The sequence below is a fragment of the Monodon monoceros genome, unplaced genomic scaffold (assembly GCF_005190385.1).
Source record: "Monodon monoceros isolate NGI ecotype Baffin Bay Population unplaced genomic scaffold, NGI_Narwhal_1 Super_Scaffold_12, whole genome shotgun sequence".
Classification (NCBI taxonomy): domain Eukaryota; kingdom Metazoa; phylum Chordata; class Mammalia; order Artiodactyla; family Monodontidae; genus Monodon; species Monodon monoceros.
In genome coordinates this window covers 130,592,571-130,612,020 of record NW_021703768.1, presented here as the reverse complement: position 1 = coordinate 130,612,020, position 19,450 = coordinate 130,592,571, and the positions used below count along the sequence as shown (strand labels likewise).

General features: G+C 38.2%; 1 protein-coding gene across 4 annotated transcripts in view; it reads left to right on the top strand.

Annotated features, from left to right (window-relative positions):
* Positions 1-19,450, top strand: part of GEMIN5 (gem nuclear organelle associated protein 5) — a 42,324-nt gene that overhangs the window by 2,918 nt on the left and 19,956 nt on the right. For 2 of the 4 annotated variants that reach the window (XM_029216057.1, XM_029216056.1), the window contains exons 4-14: positions 2,003-2,154; positions 2,365-2,484; positions 4,091-4,223; positions 5,288-5,453; positions 6,308-6,520; positions 7,522-7,607; positions 11,363-11,445; positions 12,807-12,943; positions 14,191-14,264; positions 14,966-15,147; positions 19,161-19,300. In XM_029216057.1, coding sequence (XP_029071890.1) covers positions 2,003-2,154; positions 2,365-2,484; positions 4,091-4,223; positions 5,288-5,453; positions 6,308-6,520; positions 7,522-7,607; positions 11,363-11,445; positions 12,807-12,943; positions 14,191-14,264; positions 14,966-15,147; positions 19,161-19,300 — 1,486 coding nt within the window. The remainder of the gene's footprint in view (positions 1-2,002; positions 2,155-2,364; positions 2,485-4,090; positions 4,224-5,287; positions 5,454-6,307; positions 6,521-7,521; positions 7,608-11,362; positions 11,446-12,806; positions 12,944-14,190; positions 14,265-14,965; positions 15,148-19,160; positions 19,301-19,450) is intronic. The other 2 variants (XM_029216059.1, XM_029216058.1) reach the window with 1 other exon arrangement.

Sequence of the window (19,450 nt, the reverse complement as noted above, 5' to 3'; positions counted from 1 at the left end):
TAAGAATGTGGAAATAGGTGCAAGAAGGTTCACAGATCTTGTTGGAAGAGGAGGGTGTTTCATTCTGATGGCTGCTGATTTTCTTAGTGAGGCAGAAAGAGGTGGAGAAGAAGTCAAAGAGGTGGAGTCAAGTTCAGGGTGGGGAAGGAGCTGGATGCAGGAAGAGGGTATGTAAACAGTCATCTCAGAGAAGAGGAAAATGAACTTACTGAGAGAAACTGCAGGTCCTGTGGTCCTGGTTGAGTGCCAAGCCAAGGATTGTGGTCATGAATTTTAAGTAAACTACTCAAACTGGTTGACAAAGGAAATGGTGGGGTTCAACCAGGTTTGGGGTTTTGTGGAGTAAATACCCCTGAGAGAAAGGGGGAACAAAGGAGATAAGGGTGTTTTTTAAGGAGTGAATATAATGATGGATCATGAAATCTGCACTGCATGGGGCAAAGGACAGGAAGACAGGTGTGGGTGAGTTAACAGTGAAAACGGAAGGGGTCTGTGATCAGAGGTCTCCATGAAATGGGAGCATTGTCTTGGTGGAAGTACAAGAGAGGGAGCAGAAAGGGTGGTAGGCAGGGGTCAGAGAAGCGTGAATCAAACTGACCTTGAAAGATGAGCAGGAATTCACAAGAAGAGTCTTTCAGGTGGAAGACAATCAAACAGGATTGAATCAGAATTTGTTTTTAGAGGTTCAAAACAGTCCCTGAAGTCTTGACTGAAATTGTAAAACAGGCTGATCACATGACTATTAGGTTATATATCTTGATGGTTTTCAAAGTCTGTGTCTTCAAAGATTTGATATATTCTATGATTTCATGTTTTTTAAATAAAGCTGTAATGGGGGAAAAAAATTTTTAATAAAAGGAGAAAAATAAATAAAGCTGTAGTGGTATTTTTCCCTGTAGGACCGTCTAGTGTATAGGAAATGTAAACAGGTATGTCCACTTTGGAGAGCAATTTTGCACTTTCTAGTAAAGCAAAAATGTGTATATCTTAACATCCTATTACTAGGCATCAAACCTGAAACTGGCTTAAGTGTGTATAAAATTCTTAATAGCATTTTTTGTTTGTAATGGTAGAAAAAAAATGGAAGCCCTTCAAAAGAAAAATGAGTAACTAAACTTGTGGTATATTCATATGGTGGAGTACTATGCAATAGTACAAACGACTGACCAGGAACTAGAGTTACATGTGTCAACATGAATGCCACAAAAAGAATGAGTGAAAAAAGCAAGCTACAGAAAAACAGACAACATGATACCATTTATATGAAGTTTCTAAATGTACAAAGTAATTCTGTATCTTATTTAGGAATATATACAAAGAAAGGCTAGGATTAATGTAACACAAAATTGAGGAATAGCAGTTTACCTCTGGGGAAGAAAGGGAGAGAGGTTTGATTGGGGTGGGATGTACAGAGGACTTCAGCTGTATTGGTAATATTTTTTTTCTTAAGCTAGAGAGTAGATATTTCTTGTATCTGAAATACTTCATCATTAAAAAAGAAAAAACAAAACTATTACAATTTCTAAGTTTCTTCCGAATTCAAAAAATGACAGCCTTGGAATATCCAGATCTAGAAGTTAGAATTCTGCAGCTTTTGTTAGAAAAGTAAGATCATTTGTAAAAGGAAGGAGATATTTTTAGTTTATTAGGACAAATTCATTTCCAGTTAGGGAAATTGCTGGGCCCCTGTCAGAAGTATTCTTCTGTAAGTTCCCCTTGGGCACAGGCATGGTCCACTGTTTGAGCTTCGTGACAGGCAATGTGTATAGTATAACTTAATGCCAGGAGTTTGGCATGGGGGAGGGTTTTTTAAAAACTGGAAAACATGAAATAAGTACTTTGGAATAAGGACAGAACAAGATTATTTCTTACTCTTTTTCCTTCCCCCCACCCCAAATGCACTTAACTTTTAGAAATGCACAATAAGTCCTAAGCCAAAATGTTTCCTAGAAAGACAGTCTGTCTTCATTTTTCAGTAATATTTCTAACTCTCGTTTTTTAGCTACAAGGATGGCATAGTGGTTATAATTGACATCAGCAAGAAAGGAGAAGTTATACACAGGCTTCGAGGCCACGATGATGAGATCCACTCCATAGCCTGGTGCCCCCTGCCTGGTGAAGATTGTTTATTCATAAATCAAGAGGAAAATTCAGGTAGAGATGATTTAAGAGGGTTCAGTACTCTTTAGACCTAAAGAACAAATTAGGTAGAATAGTACAATTTGAATTATGTTTAAAACTAGATTTTACAGATCAAATCTATGAAAACAGTAACTAAGTTTCAGGAACCCTTGCAAACTAATTTTTCTTTGATAAGTGCATGTTTAATGCAAATTAAAAACAAAATTACCATCTCTACCCTAGAAGAACTTGAAATCCCCAATGGGAAAGTTATAGCACAAACTCCAGTAAAAAAAGGCTGCTACTTAGCCACTGGAAGCAAAGATCAGACCATTCGTATCTGGAGCTGCTCTAGAGGCCGAGGTAAGACTGACATTTAACATTTCCTTTGTGATATAACCTATTATCAATCCAGTAGAAGTAGAAGCTTATTATTTCTTGTTATCCTCGGTGTGTGTCATCTGTCAGAAAGCAGTTCTTTACTTTTCTATCCAGAAAGTTTTAGCCTGGGCTAGAGCTCTCTGCACTCTGAACATCTGGCTTTGGTGTTGGCAATGAGGTTTTCTATTGCATTCACAGAAAGATCACTGTCTGGCCTGGAGGGCAAGATGTTTATTATGAGAATGGGAATATCTGAATTTGGCAAGGCCTGGATCAAAGGAATGGAAAAGATCTCTAGAGCTAGAGCTTTTAATGCACAAATGCAGAATGAATAATGTATACCTAATATAGAAGTACCTGTTTAAATGTAAAAGCTCACTTTACCCATATTACAGAGACCCTCAGTCATATAGCTTTCCCAAGCTTCTCTTCGAACAGAACTTTTACCTTAAGTTTATATTGAATAGATTGAGAGGAACTCCAGGCAGACTGAATTCTACCTTTACAGTAAAAATCTACCTTTTCTCTTTACAGCAGTCTTCTTTCTCCAATTTATGTAAAACCATGGAAGTTTTTTCATCTTTGTCCAAATGAATTAGTACACGTAAAGCAAGTAGCACAGTGCTTGGCACATAGTTAGGGTTCAGTCAGTGGTACCTAGTAGTATAATTTTGGAAAGCAGAATTTTTTAAGGTTTGTGGACTGCTCTTGGACACACTTTGGCTGATACTCCCTACTGGGGACAACATCGGGCTAGGAATCCCTCCAAAAGGGTAATCTCTGAACTTACAGATGTCTAATACGATGGCATTCAATTCTGGTCATGCAGCAGAATCAGCTGGAGGTGCCTACACCCCACCTCGAATCTGCTGAATCAGAATCTCTAGGGGTAGAGCCCTGGCATATGTATTTTTAGAAGCACCAGTGGTAGTTCTCACGCACAGTAGGGACTAAGAACATCTGGTCAGTAGCATATCAGGAGTGGAGAACTTACCACCGCAACTGCCAAATTTGTCCCCGTTGTTGGATTTCTTGCCAGCTAGAAGATGGAATCCTACTCTCTGTCCTTCCAACTTTGAAGAATCTTGGGTTGTGTTACCACCTGGGTTCTCAATCCCAGTTGGAACCTCATTTTCCCAGATACACCATATTCTTTTTTTTTTTTTTTTTTTTTTTTTTTGCGGTACGCGGGCCTCTCACTGTTGCGGCCTCTCCCGTTGCGGAGCACAGGCTCCGGACGCGCAGGCTTAGCGGCCATGGCTCACGGGCCCAGCCGCTCCGCGGCATGTGGGATCTTCCCAGACCGGGGCACGAACCCGCGTCCCCTGCATTGGCAGGCGAACTCTCAACCACTGCGCCACCAGGGAAGCCCCACACCATATTCTTAATGTTTAAGTTGCCGAGACAGCCTGTAAGAGCTTGTTTGACCAAAATGTGCTAGACTATATGTGTAAATTTCCATGAGGTCTGAATTCTAAGCAACCAAACTAACAAACTTTTAAACGTGAACTGTGTTGTGAACTGCTGGTGGGTTCATGCATGTACTTTCATTGTCTTGACTGTCCATGGACCTTCTTTTAACCTGCAGTGGTGACGACTTTGAAATTGCCCTTTCTGAAGAGAAGAGGAGGGGGTATAGACCCAACTGTTAAAGAGCGCCTTTGGTTGACACTCCATTGGCCCAAGGGTCAGCCAACACAGCTGGTATCCAGCTGTTTTGGGTAAGTCTTTTTGGTCATGCTCTCTGACATATTTTGTTCTCTTCTCTAGCCTCAGGAATTCCTAGGCCTTTCTTTCTAGACACAGAAGATGGAGAAAGCAGTGACTAAGGTTTATATTATAATGGGCCATTTGTAATGGAAAAATCATGGAACTAATACCTGTGCTGTCTAATAAGAGTTGTGAAAAGATCAAATAAGTACGGCCTGGTGGTTAAGTGTGGACTCTGAAGTCAGGCGGAACTGAATTTCAGAATCAATCTGTTACTTACCGGCTGTTCATAAGCAAGACCCTTCACTTTTCTGAGCTTCAGTGACTTCACATGAAAAAAGGGGAGGATATAAGTGTTTCCTCTCTCTTAGGATGATTATGGCCATTCATTAATCAAAATTTATTGAGCACCAGCTTCTAGTTGCTTGAGATGGTAAGTGAATTTAACAGACAAGTTCCCTGCTTTTAAATGAGGTAATACAGGCAAAGCATATAGAAATACCCCAAAGTGTTAGTCACATCCCAACTATCCCCACTGCTCCAAAAAAGACATACTATGTCTTAAAGCCTTTGTGGCTCTGCAAATTATGGTGGCATTTTATAATTAAAGCTTTTAGGAAAATCTGTTCAAAAGGTAGTCCAGTACAACTGTATGATTCAAAAAGAATGAAAGGATATAGTAAAGCTCCCTTTTTTTGTTTTGTTTTTTTTTACTATTTCGGCCACACCACACAGCTTGCGGGATCTCAGTTTCCCAACCAGGGACTGAACCTGGGCTGCCGCAGTGAAAGCACCAAGTCCTAATGACTAGACCACCAGGGAACTCCAAAGCTCCCTCTCCACCTCTGTCTTCACTACTTGGTTCCCCTCTCCATAGGCAGTGACTTTTTTTTGTTTTTGTGTGTGTTTTTCCAGAGATTATTTTGTGCCTATTTCAGAATATGTAATTTTTATCTCCTTAAAGGAACAATGAACAGAAATTATTTTGCAGCTGAGGGCCCACACTCTCTGGCCCAAAATCACTTGTTTTCAGATTGCTCATGAAAGAGAACTAATACTTGTTTTTCCTTCACAGAGGCGAACTGCTACTATGGGATCTCACTCAGTCTTGGAGACGGAAATATACCCTCTTTAGTGCTTCATCAGAAGGGCAGAATCATTCAAGAATTGTGTTTAATTTATGTCCTCTACAAACTGAAGATGACAAACAGCTGCTGCTTTCCACATCAATGGACAGAGATGTAAGAACAGCTTATTTTGCATTCAGCACTGTACAGCAGTGATTGAGGACTTGCATGGGATTAGAGGGCTTTTTCAAACCGTACATTATTTCTCACACCTCACCTTGCCCCCGCGTTCCAATTTCAGAGTTACTGATTGGCATTCAATACATTAGCAGCAGAAAAGTAGGGGAAAGCTGATAAACGACCAAGATGCCTTTTTGTTAAAGCAGGTACAACAAGGAAGAGTAGATGTGTCCATGGAAGGCTGTGCGAGATCATCAAGCCTTAGCTTTCAGATACCCTCGTCTATCGTTCAGGTAGCAGAGCCATCTCCTCTTGGCACAGTCTCTGTAAGAGACAATCGGCTTTACTTGAGACACCTTTCTGTTTTACAATAAGCTAGGCTTGTTTGACAGACCGTTCTCTTCCAAGTCACTGTTAAACAAGTGACGATTAAAAACTCAGCACTCCTCTTCCACTGGCTATGATAAAATACTTTGCTTTTGAAGATAACGATTCTGATTCTTCCACTGTCCTGAGGCACCTGTATCTTTTTTTTTTTTGAGTCTGCCAAATGAGAAAATTACCAATGCTGTAATACAGTGATACAGTAGAGTGGAAAGGCCACTGAACTCTGGGAAATAGGAAGCCTGGGTTCTAGTTTATTGTGCTCTCAATTCACTTGGCATCTTAGGGAATAAAGATCCCTCTGAGCTCTACAATTTATAACTGATTATTTTTTTCTCATTCCTACTGGAATAGTTAAGTTACATTATCCTGAGGTATTCTGAGCCCATCCTATTTGAAGTGTTGATTGTTTTCCCTGTTTCTCTGACCTTCTTTATAAAGACCCTAACCCTTCATCTTTTCAGGTAAAATGTTGGGACATGGCCACCCTGGAGTGCTGCTGGACCCTGCCTTCCCTTGGTGGGTTTGCCTACAGTCTGGCTTTCTCTCCTGTAGACACAGGCTGTTTGGCGATAGGCGCTGGTGATGGCATGATCCGTATATGGAATACATTCTCCATAAAGAACAACTATGATGTGAAAATTTTTTGGCAGGGTGTCAAGTCCAAGGTTACAGCGGTAAGGAAGCTTTCTTTGAGCTTGCCACGAACTTTTTTCAAATAACTAATTCTCTTTTAGAGAATACCTATTCATATAAATGAACTCTATTGGGAATTCAGACTTCTTCAAGGGTATTTTCGATGCAGTTTGAAAGTGGAGCAGCAGAAGGACTCTCTCTGACCAAACCCATTACATACCTCCTAATTCAGAAATTTGGCTTTGTTTGTAAAATTAAGGTTTTGTTCAAGTCACACTGTTTTCCAATAGTAAGAAATTAGAAATAACCTGGATGTGTATTCATAGGAGATACATTAAATTATAACCACATGGGGAATAGTATTAAACTATTAAAAGTGATAATGTAGATCTTTCTTTGATGTGGGAAAATGTTAATGATTCATGAAAAATGCAAATTACAAAACATGGAATGCAGATTACAAAACAATATGTATAATTTTTTTGTTTTTCTTCAAAGTGATATCTTTGTTGTGGCTATTTAATCTAAAAGCAATAAAGGTTTGTGGTTCAAAACGAAAACCACAGTACAGAAGTGTAGGAAGCAAAAAATGTTTCCTACCCCACCCTTGACTCCATTCTCCCACTTCCATCATCCAGAGAACCACTGTTGACAGTTTGTGATGTATCTTTCCAAGCTTTATTAATGATGAATAGAATCATATTTTCTGAATTGTTCTGGAATCTTTTATTCCCCACTCAACAATGTATCATGCACATCATTTAAATGTTTGAACCTATTTTCGTTTTTTCAATTATATATAAAGTTCAACCACAAAAAATGTCTAGAAAGATACAGAATTGGCAGTGGGGTGTTTGGATGGTGAGATTACAGGTGACTTTTACTTTGTTTTTAATACTTCTTTGTTTCTCTCTTTTAAATAATGAGAATTTGTTACTTTTAAAATTAGAAGACAGAAAGAACAAGAAAGTTTTCCAGCTGAACACTTGAAGTATAACCTAAGGATTCCCTTAACACTGCCCCTTTCCTCATTTTTTTGTAGCTCTGCTGGCACCCAACCAAGGAAGGCTGCTTAGCTTTTGGAACTGATGATGGAAAAGTGGGATTGTATGACACCTACTCCAACAAGTAAGAAATAGATGATTCCTATTTAGCCCATTGACCAAATTGTCAGTGAGTTAATTTTGAGTTCAGAAACCTGGATGTATATCATAATAGGCCTGGGAAGCATCTTTAAGATTCTGACTCTGAGTTTAGGCTTAGAACTCAGAATTTTATTTAAAAAAATTTTTTCAGGTGATGGTGGTTCAGCCCATCTGACCTGTGGGAACCACTAAAATAAACCATTTGCTTTTGTTTTCCCTAAACATTTTTTTTACAAAAGTTTTCAGACATCGAAGAATGTTAAAAGCCGAGAACAAAGAACATCTCTGTACCTTCCATCTTGATTTACCAGTTGTTAACATTTTGCCGTACTTGCTTTATTTGTCTACACTTAACAAAAATTAACAATATCCATAATATGAGCTAATATCCAGTGCATATACAAATTTCCTCATTTGAGCCAAAAACGTTTTCCCGAGTGGTTTTGTTTTTCAAACTTTTTTCAATCAGGGATCACACATTGTATTTTGTTATGTCTCTTTAGTCTCTTATTCTAGAATAATCCCCCACTTCTTTCCATAACATTGCCTTTTCAATTTGAAGATTCCAGATAAGTTGTTTTGTAGCATATTCTGCATTTTGGACTTGTTAATTCTTTGTGGTGACTTGTAACTCATTTCACTATTCCCTGTATTTCTTATATTCCTTGTATTCCCTGTATTTCCTATAAACTGTCAAGAGCTGCACTGTCCATTACAGTAGTCTTTAGTCACAGGTGGCTACTGAGATGTGCTGAGTGTAAAATATACTCGAGATTTCAAAGGCTTAGTCCCCAGAAAAGAATGTAAAATGCCTCAGTAATTATTTATTTTCATTATATTTTAAAAGATAATACTTTTTATATACTGAGCTAAATAAAATACATTCTTAAAATTGAATTTCACTTGTTTCTTTTACTTCTGTTAACTTGGCTACTAGAAAGCTTTGAGTTGCAGATGTGGCTCACAGTATAAATCTACTGGGCACAGCTATTCTAGATGCTTGATTAGATTCCAGACCTGCACTGTTCAGTTTGGTAGCCACTGGCCATGTGTGACTATTTATAGTTAAAGTAATTAAAAATAAATAAAATTAGAAATTGAGTTCTTAGTTGCATGAGCCACACTTCCAGTGCTCAAGGGCCATATTTGGCTAAGGGCTACTTTATTGGACAGCACTGTTCTAGGCCAGGGATTAGAGAATTATGGCCCATGAGTTAAGAATAGTTTTATCTTTTGAAATAAATGAAAAAGAATCAAAAGAATATTTCACAACGTATGAAAAGTAAATAAAATTCAGATTTCTCTGTCCATAAGTAAAGTTTTATTAGAGCCCAGCCACGCTCTTTCTTTTTTTTGGCCGCGTTGGGTCTTTGTTGCTGCGCATGGGCTTTCTCTAGTTGCAGCGAGTGGGGGCTACTCTTCATTGCGGTGCGTGGGCTTCTCATTGTGGTGGCTTCTCTTGTTGTGGAGCACGAGCTCTAGGCACGCAGGCTTCAGTAGTCGTGGCACACAGACTCAGTAGTTGTGGCTCGCGGGCTCTAGAGTGCAGGCTCAGTAGTTGTGGCGCACGGGCTTAGTTGCTCCGCGGCATGTGGGATCTTCCTGGACCAGGGCTCAAACCCGTGTCCCCTGCCTTGGCAGGAGGATTCTTAACCACTGCGCCACCTGGGAAGCCCCACACTCATTTTTTTTTACCTCTTGTCTGAGGCTGCTTTCATGCTACCACATAGAATAAACGAGTTGTGACAGAAATTGCATGTTTCACAAAGCCTGAAGCACTGACTCTCTGGCCCTTTACAGAAAAAGTTTGCCTAAAGATCATTTGCATCTAAGTGAGAATCATTCATTATACTGTGCAGCTAACCTTTTTATATGCCAGTTTTTTAGGTACTTATGTATAACTGAATACGCAATAACTATTTTTCTTCATATCTAGCTTTTTTTTAAAAAGGCTACACTATTTCAAAGAAGTATTTAATAAAATAAAACTATATATCAATTTAAGTAGGTTTGTGTCATCACAAAACTGCTGACTAATTCTGGTAAATTACTATCGTTTGGTTATTATAAGCTGAATATCTAAACTGATAGCAGCAAAGGTATGTAGTAGGAGGAAGGATGTTGCTGTAGATACATTGTTAGTATTCAGCCAGAAATGCTTATTCTACTTCTTTCAGCCAAAGAAAAATTGGTTCATTGTCTAGAGTGATAATGATAAATGTGTCAGATACATGGAAAGAAGTCAACAGCTAAGTTAGTTCAGTCATAGGTTCTAGAATCCTGGGATTCTAAAATCATACAAAGAATACAGTATATGTTAAAGGTAATAACCGCACTGCCCTGTCCTGACACATCACATATTATTAATCACCACAGCAACCTTCAAAAATACCCTGAAGAGCAACGTTTCTTTAAAAAAAAAAAAAAAAAAAATCAAAAACTCAAAAAGAACTACCATATGATCCAGCAATTCCACTCCTGGGTATATATTCCAAAAAACACAAAAACACTAATTCGAAAAGATACATGCACCCCTGTGTTCATAGCAGCATTATTTACAACTGCCTAGATATGGAAGCAACCTAAGTGTCTATCAACAGATGAAAGGACAAAAAAGTTGTGTGTATACACACACACACACACACACACACAATGGAATAACTACTCAGCCATAAAAAATAATGAAATTTTGCCATTTGAAGCAACTTGGATGGATGTGGAGGGTATTATGTGAAGTGAAATAAGTCAGACAGAGGAAGACAAATACTGTATGCCATCACTTACATGTGGAATCTAAAAAATACAACAAACTAGTGAATATAACAAAAAAGAAGCAGACTCACAGATACGGAGAACAAACTAGTGGTTGGGGTGGGGTGGACTATAGGGGTGGGGGAGTGGGAGGTACAAACTATTGGGTGTAAGAGAGGCTCAAGGATGTACTGTACAACATGGGGAATAGCGCCAGTATTTTGTAATAATTAAATGGAAAGTAACCTTTAAAAACTGTAAAATAGGGCTTCCCTGGTGGCACAGTGGTTGGGAGTCCGCCTGCCGATGCAGGGGACACGGGTTCGTGCCCCAGTCCGGGAAGATCCCACATGCCGCGGAGCGGCTAGGCCCGTGAGCCATGGCCGCTGAGCCTGCGCGTCCGGAGCCTGTGCTCCACAATGGGAGAGGCCACAACAGTGAGAGGCCCGCATACCGCAAAAAAAAAAAAAAAAAAAAAAAAGAATGTGATGTTAACGACAGGGTAAGCCAAAAATGACTTCCAGTCTTTTACTTGAATATAAGGTGGATACATCTGCTTGGTGATAATATATGCTTAGCAGTAACCTTAGTTCTGGGCTTAACAGTTTGCATTTTCTGTCTTATCCTGTTTTTCTCTAGTTGTGATAGCCTTTACACTGGTATATAACTACAGTAATATTAGAGTATTTGACAGAGATGGGGAGAATGATCCCAAGCTGGCCAGTTGGGGAGGTTAATAGCATTCTTTTACTGGGTGAAGTATGTTCGGGACTTAATTATTTTGTTAGTAGCTATCATTACATGGTATATTATTTAAGTGTTTGCTTGTTTACAGTCAGTTATTTGGAGAAAGGTACTGTTAAATTATTTTTCTTTAATATCAGCAACTAAGTTTATATAACAGGTAACTTTTTGAAAAAGATGGTCTGTTTTCCACTATATCTTTTTGTTTTAAGTCTTTCTGTTTGTAATCCCCCTTCCCCCCAGGCCTCCACAGATTTCTAGCACATATCACAAGAAGACTGTATACTCATTAGCCTGGGGGCCACCGGTACCCTCCATGGCACCCGGTAAGTGTGAGTCATTCTGTAACAAACGTGAGAGTATTCTCTTTCTTTCAACTTAATCCTAGGATGTGCAACCTGGAAAGAGTCATAAATATTCTAATGCAGTGGTTACTTAAGCAAGCTGCTATGTCCCCAGGGGTCCATGAGGGCATTTGTAACAGGTGATAAATTAGAAAGCATTCACCCAGAATAAGCCTCTCCAAACTCCAAACTAAAGCATATTTGATCTCTTTGAGCTGAATTTTTTCATTGTGAATATAGTTATCTCATGCTTGGTCCTGATACCTAGTCTAATGATTTTCACTAAAATTTGCTATCACCTTTTAATTTTATCAGAATGATAATGTTGGGAATTCCCTGGCAGTCCAGTGGTTAGGACTCCGTGCTCTTACTGCCAAGGGCCCAGGTTAAATCCCTGGTCGGAGAACTAAGATACCACAGGCCATGCAGTGTGGCCAAAAAAATAAATAAAGATAAGCAATTTATTTAAAAAATAAATTTAAAAAAAAGAATTATAATGTTAATGATCATCTGTTTTCACCTACAGTTAAAGCAAACTTACAGTTTCTCAAATGATCTCTTGTTGCCTTTGATGTATTCTGACCCTTTTCCTTTTCTAACCCCTCAGCATTATATTTCTCTCGTATGCCTACAGTGGTAGGTCTTGCAGAATTTTAAAAATGAATGTGTTCAGCAAAAGTCTTTGGTAATCTTTTCTTCACCATATATAATGGGACATCTGTAAATTTCCATAATAATGTAAACGTTTACAGTGTAAATCATCAGAACTCAAGCAGCATTGCAGTGGTAGTTCATTCATTCATTCATTCAACAAATGTTGATCCTTGATTTGTGCCAAGCATAGTTCTAGCAGTGGTGAAAATAAAACTTGCCCTTACAGAAACCCACCAGAACCACTGTCTGCTTCTTAAAAATCAACAGGATGATTGCTGTAACACCAAAGAAATCATTGCTTTGAGTACAGCTTCTTAGTTAGTCATAGCAAGTCCTGCAGCTCCATATATTTAAATGCCCAAAGAGTACTTGTCGGTAAGAGAAGGTAAATTCCCCAAAACTTTGAAAACATGTTTTCTGACCCCAGCTTTGGCACCCCTACTATTTTGAGTGGCAGAAGAATGTTTAAAGCAAATATGTTGTATTATAAATATTAATGTAGAATTAGTATACCGTTTATTTCTGCCCCCAACAACTGTGTTCAGATGCAAAGAACAGTGACTTTATTCCAATAAATTAATGTAATTCTTTTAAAACATCTCATAGTATGATATGGTCATACTATAGCAACAAATAGTTAAGCTGGTGAAGTACAAAACGGATACGCTTTCTTTCCTTATCTCATATAGGAGGAGAAGGGGACAGACCTTCCCTCACTTTATACAGCTGTGGAGGGGAAGGGATTGTCTTACAACACAACCCCTGGAAGCTTAGTGGAGAGGCCTTTGACATCAACAAACTCATCAGGGACACCAATTCAATCAAAGTGAGTTCTTGTGGTCTAAAGTCTTCTCATGATCTCTCCATCTTCTTGGCTTCTCATCTTGCATGATAAATGCCATTATAAGAGGTATCCATTATGCTCAGGCAGATTTCAAGCTTCTTTCAATTGCAATGGTGATTTATTATAAACTTTCCAATCTTGAATATAAAGCAGCCTTTTCACGCCAGCCACTTTCTCCAGAGTGAGGTGTTCGTAAAAATAATTTTTTAATATGGTATTCAAGTGCAGATATAAGGTATTTTGCTCAAGACAGAACTGTCATTTTGTTTTTAATTTTTTTAGTGAAATAATTACAGATTTATACAAAAGTTGCAAAAATAATACAAATAATTTCCTTATATCCTTGACTGAGATTTCCACATTTAGCCACATTTTCCTTACCATCCTATCAGTGTATCTGTATGCCAGAACTGTCTTTTTAAATGAAACCATAAATGTTGAGATTTCCTTACTCTTTCAAACGAGCATTTTTTACTGTTGCTCATTATTTTGTATGGCTAGCATAAAAATAACATTTAATCATAAATTGAATTATTTTTGTTGACTGTATTCCTTCATGTCTTAAATGTCATCTGAACGTTAACATTCAACAATGAATAAAAGACAAAATTCCTATTCTTAACAAATTTTTAGTTTTGTGACAGTTAAATGTATGGATCAGAGGCTCATATAAGGAGTTTGGGCTGGAAATAGAAATTTGGAGTCTCTTCACATGAATGGTAGCTAAAGAAGCTGCAGGTATGTATGAGGTGATCTAAAGAGACAAGTAAGAAAAGAAGAGGGCCCAGGCAGCTTTGGGGAACACCAAAAAAAAGTTAGGAAACAAAAAAGATTCTGGAAAAGAAACAGAAGAGATAGGAAGAAAAAAGCGTAGTGTGTATGACTTCTATTAAAAAGGTGATGACCCCCATGTTATCAAAGCCAATGGATATGTTTCATGTCTTATTGTGGGATAAAAATCATTTTAATTAAGTTCATTTCACAAGGTTAGACACTGCAGACATGTAGTATTTACTGGCCTCTCTTTTTTATCCCATTTAGGAAATCGTATTTCAAATACTTGCTCTTAGTACCTCTTTGGCGAATTATGTAGATTATTTATAAGAATGGCTGTTGTACAATTAGAACATTTTTAAACTAGGGATTTTCTTTTTTTTCCCCACACCGTCATCACTGATTTGTAAGAAGAACAATGTTTTCAGTCAAGATTGGTTTGTTTTGCTTTCTAGTACAAATTGCCTGTACACACAGAGATCAGCTGGAAAGCAGATGGCAAAATCATGGCTCTTGGCAATGAAGATGGGTATGTGTTTGTTTCTTTATAAAAAAAACTTTGTAATTGCGCATACATTTGATCACAAGCTAATGCCATCTGTAATGTTAGTTGGGAAACCCTAGTTGTATTTGATATTATGACTTATCCCTGATATCCTTAAATGACTCAGCTCTCTGCATTTTTGAGAACTGCAAAATAAGTTAAATATTTTCAGCCCAAAGAGAATGTTTGCCTACTCTGTGTTTTGGCTGTTGTGTGCTTCACAGAATCCTCATCTCCAGAATTAAACTGCCTAAATCTCCCTTCATTTTTTTTATAGTAAACCTAGGCAGAAATGCTTTTTAGGCCTCACCATGCCCTTTCCAACATCTTTTTCTTTTTGTTTTTTTTGGGTTTTTTTTTTTCCCCTTTCCAATGTTGATCATAGTAACATAGTCCTATTTCAGCCATTTGTTTATTAATTCTTCTTTTAGCTTCTCCCTTGCACCATTTATTATAAGAGCCTGATAAACACAACTTTCCAGAGATTGTTGAGATTTGTGAAAACTGTTTGAAAGACCTAGTTTTTGTGTCTGGTTCTTTGTGAGAGAGTAACCTCTGCAGTTTATATAGGGTTATCCTATTCCATTTCACCTTTCTTTGACTGATGGGATGAGGGAGATACCTGTTTGCATTGGACTGTAATTTGAGCATCCATCTTTCTTGTCTTGGTGTGTTTCTTATTCCAGATCAATAGAAATATTCAAGGTTCCTAACTTGAAACTGATCTGCACCATCCAGCAGCATCACAAGCTTGTGAATACTATTAGCTGGCATCATGAGTATGGCAGCCAGCCAGAGCTGAGCTATCTGATGGCCTCTGGGTCCAACAATGCAGTCATTTATGTGCACAACCTGCAGACCGTCATAGGTAACTTTGGTTTCTTTCCATATTGGGGGTGGTATATGTGTTCCGCTACTTCTTGTTCCAATTTCTGTGCCTTTTTCCTTTCTTTTCGGTATTAAAGTAAATACTACTTTTATAATTTTTCTGCTTTCAAAAGTAGTATATTCACCTTATTTAAAATACAACAAAAGTTTCAAACATGACAAAATTCCCTAATCCCATCCCTCAGTAAAAACCAGTGTTATTAGTTTGCTGCATGTTTTTTCCAGATTTTCTGAAGTATAGTTATTGCTATAGTTATTCCAGGCCAGGGGTAGGGATATGACTTTTCATCTTGTGTGAAATTGTCGCTCTCCAAAAAGATTTTGCCAGTTTATATCCCCTTCCCTCAGTGTTTCCATGTGTGACTGCATCTAATTCTCACAGTCCTGGGAGGTAGGTTTTGTTATCTTCATTTTCCTGATTAAATTGAGGTTCAGAGACGTTAGCTCACTTCCATAAGTCCCACAGCTAGTATATGATAGAGCCTAGATTCAAACTCAAACTCAAATTGTCTAATTGCAGAGTCTGCATGTGTTCTAGTAACTACTAGTCCCTGCCTGGCACGTTGATCTTTTTCATATTTTCATATGATGTATTCCTTAATGAATCTTAAACTTCTCTGAATTTCTTCAGCACCCAGAAGAACCATAATAAGTGGTCAGAGGCGCCTGTTCTTTTAATGTGAAGGAGATGTAATTACTTTTTTTTCTAATATGAAGAAATTATAATGTGACACTAATCTGTTTCCAAAGTGCTGGAGAGTATGTGCTGTCAACCATAGTGAAAATTTCAAGTTGACATTTTAAATTTCTCTAGAACTAATTTCCAGTAATTTCCTGAGAATCTTTATTTGTAATAACAAAACAATTTTTATTCTAGCAGTGACTCTCTCAAGTTGAAAGGAATATAGGAAAACTAATAGTGTACATAGATTTTTCTAATAATAAATAGCAGACAGTTTGTAACTAATAAGCATGATATGTTAGAAAGCTTATCCTAGTCCTCTGATTCCAAATTAAATATCTACTTTGGCAAAGGACATAAACTTAATTTTTTTAAACTGAAGTATAGTTGTTGATTTACAATATCGTATTAGTTTCAGGTAGACAACATAGCGATTCAGTATTTTTATAGATTATATCCATTTAAAGTCATTATATGGGCTTCCCTGGTGGCGCAGTGGTTGAGAGTCCGCCTGCTGATGTAGGGGACGCAGGTTCGTGCCCCGGTCCAGGAAGATCCCACATGCCACGGAGCGGCTGGGCCCGTGAGCCATGGCCGCTGAGCCTGCGCGTCCGGAGCCTGTGCTCCGCAACGGGAGAGGCCACAGCAGTGAGAGGCCCACGTAGTGCAAAAAATAATAATAATAAATGAATAATAAAGTTATTATAAAATAATGGCTATCTTTCCCTGTGCTATACAATATATCCTTATTGCTTATTTATTTTATATACAGCTTCGTACCTCTTAATCCCACACTCCCATCTTGCCCCTCCCCTCTGCCCTCTCCCCACTGATAACCACTAGTTTGCTCTCTATATCTGTGAGTCTGTTTCTGTTTTGTTACATTTATTCATTTTATTTTTTAGATTCCATATATAAGTGAAAACATACAGTATTTGTCTTTCTCAGTCTGACTTATTTCACTTAGCATAATACCCTCTAGGTCTCTTTTGTTGCAAACAGCAGAACTTCCTTCTTCCTTATGACTGAGTAATATTCCATTGTACATATATACCACATCTTTATCCATTCATCTGTTGATGGACATTTAGGTTGCTTCCATATTTTGGCAGTTGTAAATAATGTTGCTATGAACATTGGAGTACATGTATCTTTTAGAATTAGTGTTTTCATTTTTTTGGGGATATATGCCCAGGAGTGGAATTGCTGGGTCATATGGTACTTCTATTTTTAGTTTTCTAAGCCACCTCCATAGTGGCTGCACCAGTTACATTCCCACCAATAATGTACGAGGAAAAAAAAAAAGAGAGAGAAAAAAAATAATAATAATGTACCAGAGTTCTCTTTTCTCCACATTCTCACCAACATTTGTTATTTGTGTTTGTGTCTTGTTTTGTGCTTTTTGTTTTTTTTTTCCTTTGGCTGCATTGGGTCTTCGTTGCTGCACACGGGCTTTCTCTAGTTGCAGCAAGTAGGGGCTACTCTTCGTTGCAGTGCATGGGCTTCTTATTGCAGTGGCTTCTCTGTTGCAGAGCACGGGCTCTAGGCGCATGTGCTTCAGTAGTTGTGGCACACGGGCTCAGCAGTTGTGGCTCACAGGCTCTAGAGCACAGGCTCAGTAGTTGTGGCACACAGCCTTAGTCACTCTGCAGCATGTGGGATCTTCCCGGACCAGGGCTCGAACCCGTGTCCTCTGCATTGGCAGGCGGATTCTTAACCACTGTGCCACCAGGAAAGTCCCTATTTGTGTTCTTTTTTATGATAGCCATTCTGACAGGTTTGAAATGATGTGATTGTGGTTTTGATTTGCATTTCTCTGATGATTAGCAATGCTGAGCATCTTTTCATGTGCCTATTGGCCATATCTTCTTTGGAAAAATGTCTATTCCGGTGTTCTGCCCATTTTTTAATTGGGTTGTTTTTTTGACACTGAGATCTATGAGCTGTTTAGGTATTTTGGAAATAATCCCTTATCAGTCATTTGCAAATATTTTCTCACATTCAGTAGGTTGTCTTTTTGTTTTGTCCATGGTTTCCTTTGCTGTGCAAAAGCTTTTAAGTTTAATTAGGTTCCATTTGTTTATTTTTGCTTTTGTTCCTTTTGCCTTAGGAGACTGAGCCAAAAACAATACTGCTATGATTTATGTCGAAGAGTTCTCTTCTAGGAGTTCTAAGATTTCAGGTCTTACATTTAGGTCTTTAATCCATTTTGAGTTTATTTTTGTATACGGTATGAGAAAATGTTGTAATTTCATTCTTTTACAGGTAGCTGTCCAGTTTTCTCAGCATCACTTATTGAAGAGCATTAAGTTAATACTTAAGAGCAGTGCAGATCTTTTTCTACTGTAATACTGTCACCCTAATTTGTTTTTTATTTCATATCTACTGAATAATAGAAAAAGGAAAAAAATGGCCAGAATCCATTTCATTTTATTTTTACCTTCTTATATTTAAATAATTGAGACTTAGAGGAAAGTTGCAAGAATAGTACAAAGGACTCCCATATACCCTTTCACAGATTCAACAACTTATATTTTGTAATATTTGATTTGTTCTGTGTGTGTGTGTATGTATGTATTTTTCCAAACTGTTTGTGTTGCATGTGTCATGCCCCATATCCCTTAACATTTGTGTATTTTGTAAGAATAAGGCTATTCCCTTACATAACCATAATTCCATTATAAACTTCAATTAATTTAATACAATAGTTTGATCTGCCATGCTTATTCTAGTGTTGTCAATTGATCCAATATTGTCCTTTATATCTAGAACAGTCTGTCAGCCTTTTTTTATTTTGCCACACCACGCGGCCTGTGAGATCCTTGTTCCCCAACCAGGGATCGAACCCATGCCCCCTGCATTGGAAGTGTGGAGTCTTAACTACGGGACCACCAGGGAAGTCCCTCATGTTGATTTTTTTGAAGAATGCCAGCCTGTTATTTTGTAGATGTCCCCTCAATTTAGTTTGGTCTCCTATTTTCTCATGACTAGATTCAGGTCACACATTTTTAGCTAGAGTGCCATATACATGATATGTTCTTGGTATCACATCCAAAATGTATTATTTTCATTTTGATGGCTTCTAGAAAGAAAGAATGATAGCTAATACTTCTTGCAGTAAGCCCATGTGCCAGGCACTGTGGATATGCCTACACACTTAATTACTAAACAACACTGCCCACGTAGAAACAATATTGAAAATCACACAGAAAGCACGTGGCAAAATCTTGACTCTTGCCATGTTAATACCCTCCTTTATGTCTTTCTGTTGTTGTTGCTGGTAGAAATGACATCATCCCCTTGTCTTATAGAGAGCAATCCTGAATCTCCAGTGACCATTACAGAGCCCTACCGGACCCTCTCAGGGCACACAGCCAAGATTACCAGTCTGGCATGGAGCCCACATCATGACGGAAGGCTGATATCTGCTTCCTATGATGGTACAGCTCAGGTACTATTGCGTCCCTGATTCAGTGGGTTCTTCACTGTGTACTCAAACTCTTTCCTCCTTTCCCCCAGTTTTGTACAGACTCCTTCCCTCACCATTATCTTCTATAGAAAGGGACTTTTCTGAGCTCTAGAGGGCATTTTAGTTTATTAA